This window comes from Schistocerca americana, chromosome 5, assembly GCF_021461395.2.
Source record: "Schistocerca americana isolate TAMUIC-IGC-003095 chromosome 5, iqSchAmer2.1, whole genome shotgun sequence".
Taxonomy (NCBI): Eukaryota; Metazoa; Arthropoda; class Insecta; order Orthoptera; family Acrididae; genus Schistocerca; species Schistocerca americana.
This window is the reverse complement of record NC_060123.1, coordinates 34159290-34179799: the sequence shown is the minus strand read 5'-3', so window position 1 is coordinate 34179799 and position 20510 is coordinate 34159290. Positions and strand designations below refer to the sequence as shown.

Genomic DNA, 20510 nt, shown 5'->3' with positions numbered 1-20510 from the left:
TGATGGGGTGCAGTTATCTGGATACTTTTTATAGTAACATGTCGACTGCAAAGGCTCAGAGAGTCGCTCGTAATTTAAACATACGTGCTCTGATCTGGACACTGAAGGCTACAATTAACTATGTAAACTGCTAACTCTTGAATCACATACGTTGTTGTTGTGGTGGTCTTCCGTCCGAAACTGGTTTGATTCAGCTCTCCATGGCACTTCATCCTGTGCAAGCCTCCTCATCTCCCAGTAACTACTGCAACTTTCTGAATCTACTACTATATTAATCTCTTGGTCTCCCTCTACGATTTTACCCCCACCCCCCCCGCACTTCCATCCAGTACTAAACTGGTGATCACTTTATGTCTCAGAATGTGTCCTATCAAACGATCGATCCCTTCTTATAGTGAAGTTGTAGCCCAAATTTCTTGTCACCCCAGTTCTGTTCAGTACCTCATCATTAGTTACATAATATACGCATCTGATCTTTAGCGCTCTCCTGTAGTACCACATCACAAAAGTTCCTATTCTCTTTTTGTGTGAACTGTTTGTCGTCCACGTTTCCTTTATTGCTTGCTCGATATACAGATTGAATAACATCGGGGATAGGCTATAATCCTGTCTCGCTCCCTTCCATCCACTGCTTCCCTCTCATGCCCCTCGACTCTTATAACTGCCCTCTGGTTCCTGTTGTTGTTGTGGTCTTCAGTCCAGAGACTGGTTTGATGCAGCTCTCCATGCTGCTCTATCCCGTGCAAGCTTCTTCATCTCCCAGTACCTACTGCAACCTACATCCTTCTGAATCTGTTTAGTGTACTCATCCCTTGGTCTCCCTCTACGATTTTTACCCTCCACGCTGCCCTCCAATGCTAAATTTGTGATCCCTTGATGCCTCAGAACATGTCCTCCGAACCGATCCCCTCTTCTAGTCACGTTATGCCACAAACTCCTCTTCTGCCCAATTCTACTCAATACCTCCTTATTAGTTATGTGGTCTACCCATCTAATCTTCAGCATTCTTCTGTAGCACCACATTTCGAAAGCTTCTATTCTGTTCTTGTCCAAACTGGTTATCGTCCATGTTTCACTTCCATACATGGCTACACTCCATACAAATACTTTCAGAAACGACTTCCTGACGCTTAAATCTATACTCGATATTAACAAATTTATCTTCTTCAGAAACGCTCTCCTTGTCATTGCCAATCTACGTTTTATACCCTCTCTCCTTCGACCATCGTCAGTTATTTTGCTCCCCAAATAGCAAAACTCCTTTACTACTTTAAGTATCTCATTTCCTAATGTAATTCCGGCAGCATCACCCGATTTAATTCGACTACATTCCATTATCCTCGTTTTGCTTTTGTTGATGTTCGTCTTACATCGTCCTTTCAAGACATTGTCCGGTCCGTTCAACTGCTCTCCCAGACCTTTGCTGTCTCTGACAGAATTACAATATCATCAGCGAACCTCAAAGTTTTATTTTTTCTTGTAAATAGGCTTTCGCACCCAATAGTTAACCCTACTAAACGCACACTTTTATATATTGACCAGCAACATATAAGGCATGTAATTTCGATAAAAAGAGATACAAGAATAAAATAAGGTGGCAGAAAAATATTAATTAAGGGATTTTACACTCGAATATGGACTTGTTCGCAACCCTTGTCGTGTTAACACAAATGTGAGGACAGGTATTTCGATCTTCAGTTAACTTCTGCCATATACAGGGTGTTACAAAAAGGTACGGCCAAACTTTCAGGAAACATTCCTCACACACAAAGAAAGAAAATATGTTATGTGGACATGTGTCCGGAAACGCTCACTTTCCATGTTAGAGCTCATTTTATTACTTCTCTTCAAATCACATTAATCATGGAATGGAAACACACAGCAACAGAACGTACCAGCGTGACTTCAAACACTTGGTTGCAGGAAATGTTCAAAATGTCCTCCGTTAGCGAGGATACATGCATCCACCCTCCGTCGCATGGAATCCCTGATGCGCTGATGCAGCCCTGGAGAATGGCGTATTGTATCAGAGCCGTCCACAATACGAGCACGAAGAGTCTCTACATTTGGTACCGGGATTGCGTAGACAAGAGCTTTCAAATGCCCCCCATAAATGAATGTCAAGAGGGTTGAGGTCAGGAGAGCGTGGAGGCCATGGAATTGGTCCGCCTCTACCAATCCATCGGTCACCGAATCTGTTGTTGAGAAGCGTACGAACACTTCGACTGAAATGTGCAGGAGCTCCATCGTGCATGAACCACATGTTGTGTCGTACTTGTAAAGGCACATGTTCTAGCAGCACAGGTAGAGTATCCCGTATGAAATCACGATAACGTGCTCCATTGAGCGTAGGTGGAAGAACTAAAATGAGCTCTAACATAGAAATTCAGCGTTTCCGGACACATGTCCACATAACATCTTTTCTTTATTTGTGTGTGAGGAATGGTTCCTGAAAGTTTGGCCGTACCTTTTTGTAACACCCTGTATATCATCGACGAATGAGTGAACGCTAAAGCAGACACTAAAGAAGGATGCCATCTCATGCTGCGCGCAGCTCGGCGCAGTCGCCGCCGCCGTCGCAGCTGACGCCGCCGCCGCAGCTGTCTCCGCGGCGGCTGTCCCCGTCGAGGGCGGCGCCGTGCCAGTCGCCCACGGCCAGCCACCACTCCTCGCAGTCGCAGTCCCCGACGCCCAGCCTGCAGGCGTCGCCACTGCGCAGCCCGCCGCCCACGCGCTCGCCCAAGATGGGGCGGCGCGCGCTGCAGCGGGACCGCGCGGGCGCCGCCTCCGCCTGCAAGGCGCTGCCCCCGACGCCGCCTCCGCCCCCGCCACCCGCGCCTGACCCGCCGCCTCCGCCGCCAGCCAGCGAGCCGCCGCAGTACAACATACAGCCCTCGCCGTCGCCAGCTGGTACGTATAACGGCCCGGAGCTTGTTCCGATACACTATCGTAAAATAAGATTAGTACACCTGGAAAGACGACATCGATTTTGATCCGATGATGGCATATGCCACCTTGGTGATAGTAGATGTACATCTACGTGATTACTCTGCTATTCACAATAAAGTGCTTGGCAGAGAGTTAAAGGAACCACCTTCAAGCCGTCTCTCTACCGTTCGACTCTCGAACGGCACGTGGGAAAAACGAGCACTTAAAAATTTCCTTGCGAGCCCTGATTTCTCTTATTTTATCGTCATGATCGTTTCTCCCTACGTAGGTGGGTGCCAACAGAATGTTTTGGCAATCGGAGCAGAAAACTGGGATTGAAATTTCGTGAGAAAATCCCGTCGCTACGAAAAACGCCCTTGTTTTAATGATTGCCACTCCAATTCACGTATCATGTCTGTGACACTATCTCCCCTATTTCGCGATAATACAAAACGTCCTGCCCTTCTGTGTACTTTTTAGATGTCATCCGTCTGACCCACCTGATGCGGATCCCACACCACACAGCAATACTCCAGAACAGGGCGGACGAGCGTGGTGTAAGCAGTCTAGTAGACCTGTTGCACGCTCATTGTGTTCTGCAAATGAATCGCAGTCTTTCGTTTGTTCTACTCACAATATTATCTATGTGATCGTTCTAGTTTAGGTTATTTGTACCTGTAATCCCTAGGTATTTACTGAATTTACAGCCTTCAGATAATGGTTTCGATTTCGCCCACCAACATACAGCATAGCGGGATAGCTACAACAATGTACCCTTTAATAGGAAATGCTCACAGCCAGAGGGTCAGTGTGGCGCAAACGTTTGAAGCGAGCACGCAACTGTACCACAAAGACACACTCGTGCTTCCTACAGCTGACTGAGCGAATTTAAAAGGGGACAAACTGTGGCCTTCCGAGAGGCGGGACGATTCTTTCGGGGAATTGGCAACTGACGAGAGGAGACCACGACATTTGGAACGCGGATTTACTGCAAACTTCGTACACTCGTAGTACTCCATGATGACAACAAAATGTGTAAGCAGCAGCGCGTACTTCTCAAGCGTTATTGAGGAAATCGCAAGATAATTTCGGTCGTCAAATATATACCTGTGCGTGGCCATGTTTACCATGTACCGCCGGCAGCCGAGCGGACGCCGACACGGTAACAGCGTGTTCGGTCAGAGGGATACGTGCCCTCTGTAATTAAAAAAACTGAGTTAATCGATCAATAACGAACTTAAACGATTGTCCTACGACGTCCGCCCCGAGCAGATGCAACGAACAAAAGCGAACAAAATGATGCCGGGACGGTAACTCAGCGTGTTCGGTCAGATGGTTAGCTGTCCTCTGTAATAAAAAAACTGAGTTAATGGATCAACGACGAACTGAAACGGGTGTCTTGCGACGTCCGCGCCGAGCAGATGAAACGAACGAAAACGAACGAAATTAGATTAAAAAAAAAAAAAAAAGTGGTTTGCGTTCAAGCCCTGTAATCGCTGGGTCGAGTCCAGCTTGTCAGTTTTTTTTTTTTTATTTCTAACAAAGTCATTTTCTTCACTATTTATATTACAATTGATGTAATGGGAAAAATACGTAAATGTATGCTTGTCCGTGATTTGAGAAATCCCTTATACCTGGAAGGAGCCCGAAACGACTTGTTACCTCCAAGTTTTGACCGGCACAGACGGCTTTCGAAAGATGTACAATTAATCGTCGCTTTCGACATTACGAGTACAAGTTGCCGGATGGTATTTTTCGTAAAAACATGAAAAACAAAGTTAAACGGCACCAGCTGCATTGAATAAATGCTATGTTTCTGCACACGCAAGGTCTTTTGAGGTTTTCCGTGGAAAAACAAACCTCGTTAACATTTTCAAAAACCTCTCTCTCAGCCGATAATTTGGAAGCAAACCATGCGTAATGCAGCATTTCCTTAAATATCGGCGCTGATCATCGGTCACGTAGTGTCGAGTGTATTTTAATAGCGTCTTCACGAGAAGCAATTTCTCGTTCTCTTTCGATTAAATACGGACAATTTTGAAGACACAGTCAAGCATACATTTTCAGTATCACTTTGTGCGATTGGTCGTTTACTAGTCGGTAGTTATGAATATTATATTATTTGTGATAGCAAAAATTTGTAGACTGCCAAATAACATTGTAAATTTAATAAAAGTTCATCCGATTACACGTATTTTTTCCCATTATATCAATTGTAATATAAATAGTAAAGAAAATGACTATGTTAGAAATAAAAAAAATACTAGCAGGACTCGATCCAGCGACCCAACGATTACTGGGCTTGAACGCTAACCACCTTTTTTTTTCTTTCTTAGATCTCATTTTGTTCGTTTTCGTTCGTTGTATCTGCTCGGCGCGGACGTCGCAAGACACTCGTTTCAGTTCGTCGTTGATCCATTAACTCAGTTTTTTTTATTACAGAGAGCAGAACCACTCGGCTGCCGGCGCTTCATGGTAAAAATGGCCACGCACAGGTATATATTTGACGACCGAAATTATCTTGCGATTTCCTCAATGACACTTGAGAAGTACGCGCTAGTGCTTACACATTTTGTTGTCCTATGGAAAAACTGGTAGAAGCCGAACTCGGGGAAGATCAGTTTGGATTCCGTAGAAATGTTGGAACACGTGAGGCAATACTGACGCTACGACTTATCTTAGAAGAAAGATTAAGGAAAGGCAAACCTACGTTTCTAGCATTTGTAGACTTAGAGAAAGCTTTTGACAATGTTGACTGGAATACTCTCTTTCAAATTCTGAAGGTTAAAGTACAGCGAGCGAAAGGCTATTTACAATTTGTACAGAAAGCAGATGGCAGTTATAAGAGTCCAGGGGCATGAAAGGGAAGGAGTGGTTGGGAAGGGAGTGAGACAGGGTTGTAGCCTCTCCCCGAAGTTATTCAATCTGTATATTGAGCAAGCAGTGAAAGAAACAAAAGAAAAGTTCGGAGTAGGTATTAAAATCCATGGAGAAGAAATAAAAACTTTGAGGTTCGCCGATGACAATGTAATTCTGTCAGAGATAGCAAAGGATCTGGAAGAGCAGTTGAACGAAATGGACAGTGTCTTGAAAGGAGGATATAAGATGAACATCAACAAAAGCAAAACGAGAATAATGGAATGTAGTCGAATTAAGTCGGGTTATGCTGAGGGAATTACATTAGGAAATGAGACACTTAAAGTAGTAAAGGAGTTTTGCTATTTGGGGAGCAAAATAACTGATGATGGTCGAAGTAGAGAGGATATAAAATGTAGACTGGCAATGGCAAGGAAAGCATTTCTGAATAAGAAAAATTTGTTAACATCGAGTATATATTTAAATGTCAGGAAGTCGTTTCTGGAAGTATTTGTGTGGAGTGTAGCCATGTATGGAAGTGAAACATGGACAATAAATAGTTTAGACAAGAAGAGAATAGAAGCTTTCGAAATGTGGTGCTACAGAAGAATGCTGAAGATTAGATGGGTAGATCTCATAACTAACGAGGAAGTGTTGAATAGAATTGGGGAGAAGAAGAGCTTGTGGCACAACTTGGCGAGAAGAAGGGATTGGTTGGTAGAACATGTTCTGAGGCATCGAGGGATCAGCAATTTAGTGTTGGAGGGCAGTGTGGAGGGTAAAAATTGTAGAGGGAGACCAAGATATGAATACACTAAGCAGATTCAGAAGAATGTAGGCAGCAGTAGATACTGGGAGATGAAGAAGCTTGCACAGGATAGAGTAGCATGGAGAGCTGCATCAAACCAGTCTCAGGACTGAAGACCACAACAACAATAACAATGGAGCACTACGAGTGTACGAAGTTTGCAGTAAATCCGCGTTCCAAACGTCATGGCCTCCCCTTGTGAGTTAAATGTGCTCCGTCAGTTGTCCAATGATGCTGGTATCGGTGGTCGTGTGACCGTCCTTACACCCGTACACAAGGTTGTGGGCATCCACACAGCAGACTCCCACCAGGATCATAGGATCATCATATTGTAAGGGCAGCAGTGGCAGTTTGTACAGCTACCACAGCACAGATAAGAGAGCTTGTGGGCCCAGACGTGTCAACACAAGCTGTTGCGAACTGATTGTTAGGAGTATGACTACGGGCACACACACCTCTAGTCGGTCTTTACTCATGCCACAGAATTGACGTGCATAGCTCGGCTGGTTCCGTCAGAGGATCACTCTGATGATGGAATGGGCACCGTCGTCTTCGGCGATTCTGTCTGCATGCTACTGACAGTTATTTGCACGTACGACATAGGCCTGGTGAACGCTGTCTCGTAAAATGCATTTGTCCGATACACTGTGGCCCACCCTGTGCCTTATTGTCTGGGGGTACGATAAGCCATAACACTCGCTCACCTTTGTTGTTTCTGGAGGGGACTCTAACCAGCACTCAGTACGTTGTTAGACCTGTTCTTTTTCCGTTCTGGCATCGGGAAGCTGAAGTGCCATTCCAACAGGATAATGCTTGCTCACACTCTGACCGACAAACTCGACTTGCTCTGCAAGATGTGCAGCAACTTCCCTGGCCAGCACAATTTCAGCACTTGTCTCCAGTCGGGCACATGTGGAATACGATGGGACGAGGAGTGACTCGTGCGACTTCCCGACTCATAGAACTACGTGAACAGGCTGAGCAGGCGTGGCATAACATATCCCAGGATGGTATTCACCATCTCCACGATCGACTGGATGCCACAGACAGCACCTGCATTGCCGTCCTTGGAGGCTACACCACGTATTAATACGGGTGCTTCAGCATGGGTCAATATCTGGTACCTCAGAACCACTTGTGCTATTCATCTGTAAATGTTATCATTTCATGTACTCAGTATGCACTATTGCAACAATAAATCTTGACCAAATTGGAAAACTCTAGAGGGATTTACTATTTTTTTTCTGGCAGTGTATTTTGAAACATTCGTTTGTCTTTTTCTCGGCGCATCCACAGCATTGCACAGCCCCCATTCTTGGCTGTGGCTAGTTTCCACTCACTCCTACTGATGCACTGTGTGTGTGTGACAAATTATGTGACATACCACTCTACACATCCTTCTGGAAACTGCCAACCTACATCAATTCTCCACACAGCAACACTTATAAAATGACTCTAAATACAGGCTCCCAACCTCGCTTTGACTCAAGGGACATCGTTAAAATTATCATTAGTTATAAAGGTTGAAGAGAAAATGCTGCCCTTGGCATTCGGCATGCATTTCCTAATCCCAATTCGAGACAAAGGTTTATGTAGCAAAACGTAGTCCGGCCAGTACATTTAATAGAAATGTGATTTAAAAAAGGAGGCTCTGGCAAACACTGCACCTATGTGCAGTGTGGCCAGGCACAAGTAGCACGAATTTTGCACTGTGCTCGAGTTGTCCCGTTAGCTCGGTGAGAAATCGTAACTATGGGGAGAACAATATGCAGATTCACCGATGTTCGCATTACATTTGCGCCAAACATTCTTTTTCACTTAACGCATCATACTGTATCTAATTTACACCTCCTCAATGCAGGATCTTGTACATTTCTTTCTGTTACTGTTATCTTTATTTAAACATTAAGACATATTATAAATTTCTTACATATATAAGTGACCACTTAGTTTTGTCCATGACACAAATAAAGCCAATAGAAAGTAAATCAGTATCCAGTGAGGTACAAAGAAAACAATATGTGGGCTACACTAGACTGCACAATATACTAGGTGCAGTAATACCATTCTGTATGTTTGATATCCAGACTTGCCTTTGCAGAGCTGGTATGTACGTACATGTATGAGCAATATTCACTTTAGAGATGTTGTTCAGAGTAACCACCTTCCATTTGCAAACACTTCACCACTTGCTTAATAATGTTTTACTGGACCCTCCACGACATACCCACATCCACCACAGCCGAAGCAGCATGCGTGAGAGCTATTAAGTCATTTATATTCATGGGTGGAGTACTATAAACTTATTCCTTTAAGTGTCCCCACAAATAACAATCTAGTGGATTAAGTAATGGGGAACATGGTGACCAGAACATCGGACCTCCTTGACCAATCCATTTCCCTGGAAACACTTCATTTAAATAGTTACGCACAATCATTGCAAAGTGTGGTAGTGCACCATTATGCTGAAACAACAGCTGTAGCCAAACATCAAGTGGAACGTTTTCTAATGCATCAGGAAAAGTATTGCAAAGAAACGTACGATACAGGGGCACATTCAACTTGTCTGGCATTAGGTAAGGGCTCAAAAGCACTCCTCCAGTGATTCCAGTTGACACATTTATGCCGTGGCGTATTTCTGCATTGTGTTATTAACTATGTGTAGAGTGTGGTTGTGGTATCATCTATGGATTTGCTGGTTCTAAAGCTGAAATGGCGTTGGCTTATGCCCCTGAGAGCTCTGTGGGTTTGCAAACACTTACACGGTAGCTTCCCCTGAATCTTTGCTAGGGCGTTTATGAGGCGTATAGGTCTGTTTAGGCACTAGGTGTACTGTATCGGAAGGTTTTCCATACCGTAGATACCCTGTCCAGCCATAAGGCATAATTCAGTAACGTTATTAGAAATGGGGTGATGTGCAGTGCCAGTTTTTTCAGTGTTTCTGAGTGGGTACCATCTGGTCCAGATGCTTTTTTGTTTTTGAGCTCTGAAACTGCTAGTGCAACCACTTCTTGCACAAAAGGACAGGTGAGAGTGGCAGTGTTGTATGGTGTGGGCAGGTCTTCTCTTAGCGTTGTGTGATATTGTGTGTCTGTATCGATGATGTCGTCAGGGAGCAGTTTAACAGTACAAACTCTACTGCATTCTTACAATCCCCTCATAATCATGCCGTTAGCCTACTTTAGCATTCCCAGGATTAGTGCAGTTTTTGTCTTCTCTGGCAGTATTTTGTACAGTTCATCCCTTATATTTTGCTCTGTTTGTGTTGTAACAATTTGTTTCCAGTATTGAGTACATGTGTTATATAGGGTCTGTGTATGTCTAAATGCCTCAAGTCTTATGCTTCCATCTCTCTAATTTTCGTTTGTGGTTGGCATCTTGTTTGAATCTCATCCATTGTTTTGATGAGTATTTTATGTTCTTTGCCATCAGTGTTAATGTGTTTTGTGCAGGTTGTATTACCTGTGTTATGTTTGTGTGCTCTGTAACTGATTCCTCCATTGATCTTTTCTAGACCGCATTGCTGTAAATTTCTTCCGGTCTCCTTTATGGAACAATAAGTGTCTGATGTGTGCTTCAGTAGTTGTATAATGAGTGTATGTTAGTGTGTATGTTATAACATTGCAGCCACTACTGGTTATATTGTCATGTATGCTTCAATTTGTTACGTATCCCACTGCTGCATTATTTGCTAGCGTAAAGTTGATACTACTGAGGTGGGTGATTATGCGTCCTCTGCTGTATGTTCTGTCCGAGTTCCAGGGGTTGAATCTTGAATTCATTTATCATTTACCACTGTTTTTCCCCTGTCTTACAGTGCTAGGTCTCTGAAGTCATTTGCAAAAGGTTGTAATTGATGGCTGTAGTGGGCATAAGTGGATGCAGTCACCCATGTAACATTCCCATTGGTTATCTCTACAGTTGAGTGCATGACTGTGACATCTTAATTACGGACTTTAAATGTTTGACAATCATGTCCTTTTATTTTGTTGCAGACTTGGCCACTGTATTTCCAGGATACACACAGTCGCAAGCCTCAGTGGATGTGCACTCAGTGTGCTTGTGTCCTTGGTTGCCACACTTGGCACACGTAACGTTTGCCTTCTTGCATCTTTTAGTCTTCATGTTTTGGATGCACTGCATAAGTTGAAAAAGACAAAACAGTGACTCTTTGCGCCACACTCCATGCCTCCTGTTAACTACCATCTAGTCTGCATTGTATGGCCCGTAGAAAACATGCAGCCTTATGTGCCACTATGAGAAAAGCACTTTTGCAAGATAGCTGCTCCCAAATGTCCACTGCATGCATTTCCCTTCACAATGTTCACTGAAACTGGTTGGTATGAAATTGCATTCACTGACAGTAGAAATTCTTGTTTGATTTGAAACTGACTGTCATTGATGTGGTGTGACATTTGTTTCCACTCCCTGTCAGATAGGATATTTTTACAGTCGCTGTTCTAACACTGAGTTACATGGCTGCAAGTGACACTATTCCTTGTAGATGCCATGCACCATCTGCATTGATACATAAGTAAATAAGACAACTACATCCACCGTGTGGTCACGGGCACTTCCAAACATGACAGCTCGTATCTGCCATTCTGTTATGTGTCCATGTCAATCCAGCTTACTGCAGCAGTTCCCTACAGCCAACTTGTGCATACACACTACTTCACTACCATGATTTAGTCAGTGGTGGAAGGCCACATGACTGGTCAACTGCATACACATATACATGAATATTCTGCAAGCCACTGTAAAATGGATGGTATACCATTATTTCCTGTTCTTTTCATGTACTGAACAAGTGAAAAATGACTGTTTGCCACTGTGCATGCCCTAATCTCTACTGTATTATTCTCATTATCTCTACGATGGTGACAACATAATAGTCACACAGTCTTCTTCAAATACAGTCTCTCTAAATTTACACAACATGGATTTGTGAGAACTACATCATCATTCTTAGAATGGATTCCTGTGTAAGATCCATGAGCATTTCCATTGCACTTTGATATGGTCTATATTGATCTATTACCATACAAGCAACATGTCTCTGGATTCGTTTGCCTATTTGACAAGGACTCCAAACATTGAATAATACTCCAAAACTGATCGCACTGGCATCTAGTATGTGACTTCCCTTATGGGTTCACTATGTTTTTCCAGAATCTTTCCAACAAATCTAAATCTTCCATTTACCGATTATGTACGATTCTACACATACAACTTCATATCGCTTCTTGGTATTTCCCCTTTATATCTATGCAATGCTTCATGCTCAAGATGTTCACACTAATCTTGTAAACATATACTATAAGGGTTTTTCTCTTTTTTTAAAGGTATTATCTTACATTTATCCACATTTAAATCCACTATCATTCATTACACCAAACAGAAATTTTGTCCCAGTCTTACTATAGTTCTTTCTGATCGTCCAATGGTTATATGAGGGTAATCCCAAAAGTAAGGTCTCCTATTTTTTTATACGTACAGAACTCTGTTTATGTGGCTCAAAAATGGTTCAAATGGCTCTGAGCACTATGGGACTCAACTGCTGTGGTCATCAGTTGCCTAGAACTTAGACCTACTTAAACCTAACTAACCTAAGGACATCACACACATCCATGCCTGAAGCAGGATTTGAACCAGCGGTCGCGCGGTACCAGACTGAAGTGCCTAGAACCATTCAGCCACAGCTGCCAGCTCTGTTTGGGTTGCAGTTGGTCACACTGTTATGAAGAGTGCTTCACGCGCTGTGTGTAAACATGTGCACACCTTGCTGAGTCGCTCAGTCTTGGCTTGGCAGCCTCAACGGCTACTGCAGCTCCGGAATGTGTACACATTTCCATGACAACGCTCACCCACACATTGCTCGGCAAACTGTTGTTCTCCTGGAACAGTTTCAGTGGAACATAATCACCCACCCACCCTATAGTCCTGACTTGGTGGCCAGTGACTATCATCGCCTTGCAGCCGAACAGAACAACTTTCTGGACTCAATTGTCATGGGTGACGAAACCTGGGCGTACCACTTTACACCTGAGACCAAGCAACAGTCACATCAGTGGTGGCATCCTTCTTCGCCAAAGCCATGGAAATTCAGACAAATACAGTCTGCCGGTAAAGTCATGGAGCTCCTGTTGGATGTTACCGCCAAGTGCGATTGTGTGCAGTTATGCGGTTTTTGAACGCAAAAGGCACTGCGCCAATTGAAATCCATCAGCAATTGACAGAAGTATATAGTGATTCATGCATGGACTTCAAAAATGTTCCTAAGTGGTGTAGAGAGTTTGCAGATGGTAGGAACGGGAGACCGTCAATTTCTGAGGAGACAGTGTCGAAGGTTGAGCAAAGCACGCGTGAAGATTGGAGGATCACCCTGGATGATCTCTGCATGCTGGTTCCTGAGGTTTCCTGAAACACCACTCACAGAATTTTAATGGAAACATTGGACTATCAGAAGGTGTGTGCAAGATGGGTGCCACACATGCTGATTGAGGACCACATGCGGCAATAAGTTGATGCTTCTCGCGCGTTTCTTCACCACCTTGCAGCCGAACAGAACAACTTTCTGGACTCAATTGTCATGGGTGACGAAACCTGGGTGTCCCACTTTACACCTGAGACCAAGCAACAGTCACATCAGTGGTGGCATCCTTCTTCGCCAAAGCCATGGAAATTCAGACAAATACAGTCTGCCGGCAAAGTCATGACAACTGTTCTTTGGGATCAGAAAGGGGTATTGTTGGTCAACTTTGTGCCCACTGGGACCACAATTAATGCTGACAGGTACTGTGAGACTCTGCAAAATCTCAAACAGTGAATTCAGAACCGGACAAGAGGAATGTTGAGCAAGGGTGTACACATTTCCATGACAACGCTCGCCCACACATTGCTCGGCAACCCGTTGTTCTCCTGGAACAGTTTCAGTGGAACATAATCACCCACCCACCCTATAGTCCTGACTTGGTGGCCAGTGACTATCATCTGTTCCAGAAGTTAAAAGAACATTTGGCCAGAAAGCGATTCAGCTCCGACGACGAGGTGAACAGCATGGCAGCAAGCTGGTATGACATGGGCATACAAGATCTGCCACATCGTCTACAAAAATGCATTGACAGAAATGGCAATTGTGTTGAAAAATAGCTTAATGTTCAAGCTGTAAACTGATGTAAACCATTGTAGAAATAAACAGGTCTATGTACTTATAAAAAAATAGGAGACTTTTCTTTTGGCATTACCCTCGTATTTGCTTGTAGATAGCAGCAGCATCAGCGAATAATCTCATGGTGCTGCTGATCCTGTTTGATAAACTGTTTTCATACTCTGAAAACAATAGATGTCCTATTACACGATTTTGGAGCACCACAAGTTATTTTCATTTCTGTGGGACATTCATTGTCTGGTATCACATATTGGGTTCTATTAGTCAAACAGTCCACAGTCAGTCATGTATTTATAAAGCTACTCTGTATAATCATGTTTTGATTAGCAATTGATGATGCAGTGCAGCTTTAAATGTATTTTGTAAATCCTGACTGGCAGAATTTACCTGTTCACCCACATCTATTGTTTCTAAGATGTCACAAATGAATAAAGCAAGCAGTTTTTCACATGAATTGTTTCGATGAGTCCACGAATTTAACCATATACAATGCTTCAAAGGGCCCAGCGTGTGACAAACATAATGTTTGGTGAGTTTATTGTAATGTTTAACTGTGCTGCCTGTGTTCCACATTGAAAGCTAAATGAAGAAACACCTTGTCTTTTGTGCAGGGAAGGGGCTGGACCGTGTGTTACTGGAGCGTAACCTCGAGCGGCTGCTTTCGGAGCACGGTGGTGGATCCTCGGGGCCTGGCAGCATGACAGCGGGTCCAATGGATGCGCAGCCCGCTGGCTGCAACCCAGATCTGGAGAGGTTGTTGCACGCACGCGACCGTAGCCGTGAGCCACTGCACTTGGCCGAACTCAGCCTCAGCCTGGACGCGTGGAAGCCACCACCGCCCCCAGCACCGCCTCCTCCACCCCTGCCCACACCTGCACCTCAGCAGAGCTCACCCGTGCCAACCACCCCACTCCCCGAGGCTACGCCTGACATTCTGCCACGTAGGCCCACACCACCCCCACCTCACCATCACCACTTCCCATTACCCCAGCAGCAGCAGCAGCAGCAGCAGCAGCAATCACCACTACCACAGCAACCGGCTTCACCCTCACGGCGGCAGGGCAAGGCAAGCAAGGGTCAGCTAAGCGTGCGTTTCCAGGGTGACAGGCACGACGATATCGATCGCGACATTGACGATGCAGAAGAGGGCGCTGCTGCAGTTTCCAGCGTGTCGGCGTCGGCAACACTGTCGTCGTCCCCGAGCCGGCACCGGACGACGTTCCCACGCAGCAGGAGCTACTCGGGCAGGTCGCGCTACCGTGACCGGGATCGTGACTACAGCTATGGCTACGAAGACTCACGGAGGGCGCGCGGGCCGCGCAAGACCAACTCTGAGAGCCACGTGCCCAGTGGCAGCGCTGCGCGCTTCCCACTTCCGCCGTCGTCGTCAGCAGACCGTGACGATGCAGACAGTTACTGCTCCACCTGCTCCTCTAGCTCCAGCAGTGACGAATACGCCTACGAGCTGCCACCGAGGCGCGCCTACGGTGGTGTCCGCATCTCGTACGTGCCCAATGATGCACTGGCGTGCGCCCGCCGTCAGCAGCAAGCTGCGTCTGCAGCCCCCAAGTCACCTACAAAGAAGAGTGGTGCCGCTGATGACAAGGACAAGAACTGCACCATCTCCTGATCCCGGTGTCCTCCACCGCCTGTGGAATCCCAGCGGCGCTGATCGTACCTGGCAGCGAGTACAGTTCCTGGTTCTATGGCTGCTCCTCTGACACTGTACGGATGGTGGCTCTTCTATTAGAGAGCTGTGAAGACTGTGTGAAATGTTTTGAAGTGTGACATGTACTCGCAGACAGAATAAGAACTACGCAAACTGTAATAGCTCCTCTTTGTTACGGTCCAATAATTCTATAGTTTGCCCTCATTGTTTTACTCTCACCCACATGATCTCCAAGCAAGAAAGTAATTCAAATTCAGTGATAAGGCAGCTAGAAATATGATTTGTGATGCTGATATTTACTATAAATCTAATTTTCCTAGAATGAACCTCTCACTTGGCTTTGGGTGAACCACTGAAGTGAAGCTTAATGAGAAAAAAATTTGTGTCACACTGCTAATTGAGCCTCGAAAAAAAATATGCTGTGATGTGATCCATGAGACATGAAATTTAGATGATAAAAAAAAAAAAAAAAAAAAAAAAAAAAAAGAGAAGAAGAAGAAGAAAGTAGATGGAAAAAATAGAGTCACAATAAACAAGCAAAAATTTACACTCAGAAAGCCATTACTTACTGCAAAGTTTTAACTGAGACTGGAATTAATTGTGGTAAAGTTGATGTCAACACTTGATGAAATATGCAGTTTTATTGTCATAAAGGTTTGAGATTACGGTACATTTTCATAAGCTTCAGCCATCTAGTTTTGTATGGCAAATAAAATATTCTTCCTGTGACTCCCCTGTCTCATTATGTCATAGTGACCTGGCTGTCATCCATACTGTTAGAGCACCACATCTAAATAAAAATACAGTGACAAAAAACTGGTAGAGATGAAGCTTTCTGACAGTTTAAAAATGCATACCAGACTAGGACTTTAGATTGGACTCTTTGTGAAGCAAAAGAGCAGATGGGTTGGGGGTGGGGTGGGGGGTGTTTCCAGGCCTGTTTTGTCATTTGAAGCTTTGACTGAACAATGAGGCTTTTGTGGCATTAAAGTCTATAAGAATATTATTTGTGAAAGGTACAAGTCCAGATTCAAGTTCTAGTCTAATATACCTTTTAATAGTTCAGAACATTTCAATACCACTTATACACTGAAGCACAATGAAAGATTTAGTCTCGATTAGAAATCTACGTGAGGTCGATCAGCACCATCTATGTTCAGGTGTTTATCCACAATTTGTCTTTTCACATAAGATACCCACAGATTTTCTCCAGAAAATAACCACAGTGCACTATTTGCAGTTGACAACATAATTATTCAAATTACATTTTTCCCATTGGTTATTTTTCCTGATATTCTTATCATGCTTCTGCTTGCTGAGGACACACATGTTCGTTGCTTCTACACGTGTGTTAATCTACAAGATTTTATGTTGGTAATTCTACGTTAGACAGGGCTTGTCCTTACGTCCTCTGTTTCTTTTTCATGCAACTCATTACAATTTTCTTTAAGCTATGACTGTTATCTTGTATGTTCCTTTATAGGCAACAAACAGCTGTTTTAGGATTGGAATGTTGTAGATATTTGTTAACCCAGATACATTTTGCTTTAATTTAAAAAGCATCATAACAGATGTGTGGCTGCCAGTGGCCACAGCAGGCAGTTCTGCTGCACCACCCGAGGCCTTATGGCAATCAATGTGTTAAGGCAATTATAAATTATTAGAGAAACTTTGATTTATGGATCATTATTTGTGTATCTTTTGATTTCTATATAAATTTTCATTTTCTGTTCCTGTCACTGTTTTTTGCATTGATTAAAAAATTACAGTTGCACTGCAGTTTTTGAGCATTTTGCCAACATTCATACTGCATGTGCCAGTTTTCTGGCTCACTAGATATTATTTTCTGTACACTGTATCAAATAACATTTTTATTAATAATATAGCCCTTAATTTTTGTTAGTTTCTGCTGCAACGTTACAATTTTTGAGACCTTGCTTTGGAAAAACATTTAAACTATCAATCTGCTCTCAGAAATGCCTCTTGTCAATAAGGTTTCTACACACCGCAGCATGAAAGGTTTTTTGCTTACGAGGGACGAACAAATGTTTTATAGTGGGCAGAAAATAGCCACTCTAACAGATTTCAGCTGCAACAAATTAATAGCAATGATTGGCTGTTTGATATTAATTAGAAAACTCTGAAAGTATAAGATTTTATTGGGTTGGCACTTCACCCTCCTCCTCCTCCTCCTCCTCCCCCCCCCCCCCCCCCCCACCACCACCACCCCCTTTGGTACAACTCATTTGTGAGTGTATGCTTCCAGGTCATTTTGTATTCTGAATTCTGTGGTTAATAAAATGTATAGCAACAAGACAGATGAGCATTTCACAATTAAGAGCTATGATATAAATATGTTACTAACTTGTAAATAATTTATCACGCCTCAGAATTGTCATTATTCAGCACGTAAAAATCGTGACCGTTAATGTTACAAAAATGATCAAAGCACTTTGTGGCACTTTTTTCAGATTTTAGAAGCAGACAATTGTGTTACAAAGTGGCCATTAGTCCCAATACACACAGCAAGCAATGAACAATACTGTCTGAAACGTTAATAAAATTATCAAGCAGTAACACACACTTCTGTAGTTATAAATTCCATTTAACTATGCCAGTCACAGATCTGCTTTTGAATGCGAAAATGAGGAAAGAAAATCTGTGTTGCAGACAAAGTCCATACTCAATTTTTTATAAAAAGTCTTCAGATTGTCTCCAACTAAGACTGAAACATGAAATAAATTGAACAGCTGTTGGTATTGTCTCTTATTATTATTTTTATTATTATGAAGTAAGGCCCACAAAACTATAGTAACCTCACCAAAGGTGTCTGACAAAGACAGTAGGACATTTCATTACGATGTTCATTACGATGTTATTGCTCTTGCTGTTTCTCTCTTCATATTTCCTTAGATGCACCTGAATGTGACATGATAAATATTAATCTACTCCCAACAAACTATCAGAATGTTCAACAATACAGTAATGATATTATACATAATTTAGCTATTTAAGCATAATTATTTTTAATAGACACTCAGTAGTGGCAGCATGACATGAAAGACTCCATCTGTGCAGGTGCCTTTGGAAGTACATATTAGAATGCCCATGTTGTTCTGTTCTTCACTGAATGCAAATTTCAGTTGTCACAAGGTGCTGCTTTTTATAATGATATGTTTAATATTCTATCTTCAACCACTGAAATACATTCCTTATATGTAAACACTGAAAAGCTATGACAGATTATTTCTGTTGAAGAATGTAATAAGTTGTTTTTTATTATTCATTTTAATACCCACATCCTCTCCCACACCTCAAAAAGATGCCAGAGGATGGAGGCTTCTAACTTAGTAAACTGTTTAGATTAGATTAGATTTACTTTCATTCGAATTGATTCATAGTGAGGAGGTCCTCTAGGATAATACAAGACAGAAACAGAGTACTACCTTCATGCTTGCAAGTGAGCAGAAAGTCTTTACATACCATTTCACTGCGCTTAAACAAATTTTGGCAATGGAAATAAGTGCTACCTATGTAACATTTCAAAAATTTAATTCTTCTGTGACTGAAAATAAGCTACACATGTGTCATCAGTTTAAATTTTTAACTTCATTTTGGTTGTGTGAAAGACAAGACTATTATAATAGTGCTTCATGTTTTAATATCATCTGACTGTAATTGTATAGAAATTTACCATTAACAGCTTAAATTAAGAGTGAGATATGTCCCTCTCTTACAAACTATACCTGTTCTTTGTGTCTGAAGCGACTATGAATAAAAGTGGTGGCTTTCAGACAATACTTTATGCAATTTATAGGTGTCCAGCAAACATTGCAGTTTTTGAATGTCATATAGCTATTTTTATGTGATGTACTTTTTTGTATGCAAAAAAGAGACTGAACAAAGAAAAGAAACAGCATCTTCTGATTTTTGTGAATTTACTTTTGGTCAAATGATAGTTCCTGGAAATCTGTAGCATACCTACACTTTAAAATGTGAAAGCCGCAAAACATCCCACAACAGGAGATATTATAAGTGTTTGCAGTTTAGAATTCTTCTACAGTACCCAGTGTACATATATGAACTGGCAAATTATGTGTAATACTCAAACCTTTATGATTAGTATTACATCCTGCTAGTCTTGTGTTATTAAATTTCCTTTCTATTAACTCTGCTCATCACCTCGCATACAATAAATTCTTGCTGTTAATAGCATAATACAGTAACAAAAGATAGGCTGTCTTCCATTACTGGTACTACTGATCTATCAGGAAACTGACAATAACCTTTTATTGTAACACTATCATTGTTCCCAGTTCACATATATACAACACACAGTACTAAAAAGTGACATCCAGTTACACGACTCTCTTCTCAAGGTAGGCTATAAAACTGTACATGAAAAACTTCTGGCACTACAGTCACTATGCATGTAAGTTATTGAAAAGTAGGCCTATATGCATTTGATTAATATTGTTTACTTAGACCATCTGGCTACCAGAAATTTCCTAAATGTTAACTAATTCGTAAATTTCACCCTAGATTGTAAAGTATGGGCATTCTTATAAAGTTGCTGTTCTTCCTGTCAAGTAATAACAGAATTATTTTTTATGCTCTGATAAATATCTGTTGATTTTTCATTACAATCCAGTCTTTGTATGTTGACTCAACATATTAGATTAGTCTCCTGAAAAAGTATATATACATATATGAAGAATTTTAATAGGCATAATACTATAAGAGGTGCTTAAGAAATTAGTTGTGAGAAGATCTCCTCTGTACCTTATTGGTGTAGCTGCCAAAGTTAAAATGCAACAAATGTGTTATGCATGTTTGGAATATATTTTAATATATTACACAATTCCATTTGTAGTGCTTCGACAAATCCAGTACAAGAAGAGGAGCAATACAAAATAGAATAATATATCACTTTATTTTTCAGATTTTAGCCCAGGAAAGTGTTCTGTCCCAAAGATATTTTTTTAAGAATTTTTTTCTTGAATGTGAACCATTTTATAATATAGTTATTTACTAGCTTCGTTGATGCTTGTGTACAATCTGTATAGTAACCATAATTT

General features: G+C 42.2%; 1 protein-coding gene across 1 annotated transcript in view; it reads left to right on the top strand.

Annotated features, from left to right (window-relative positions):
- The window catches only part of LOC124615612 (protein prickle-like), a 55762-nt gene extending 39875 nt beyond the window's left edge, over positions 1–15887 (top strand). Inside the window, exons 5-6 of the mRNA XM_047143611.1 lie at positions 2555–2910; positions 14375–15887. Coding sequence (XP_046999567.1) covers positions 2555–2910; positions 14375–15393 — 1375 coding nt within the window. The 3' untranslated portion in view covers positions 15394–15887. The remainder of the gene's footprint in view (positions 1–2554; positions 2911–14374) is intronic.
- The last annotated feature ends 4623 nt before the right edge of the window (positions 15888–20510 follow it).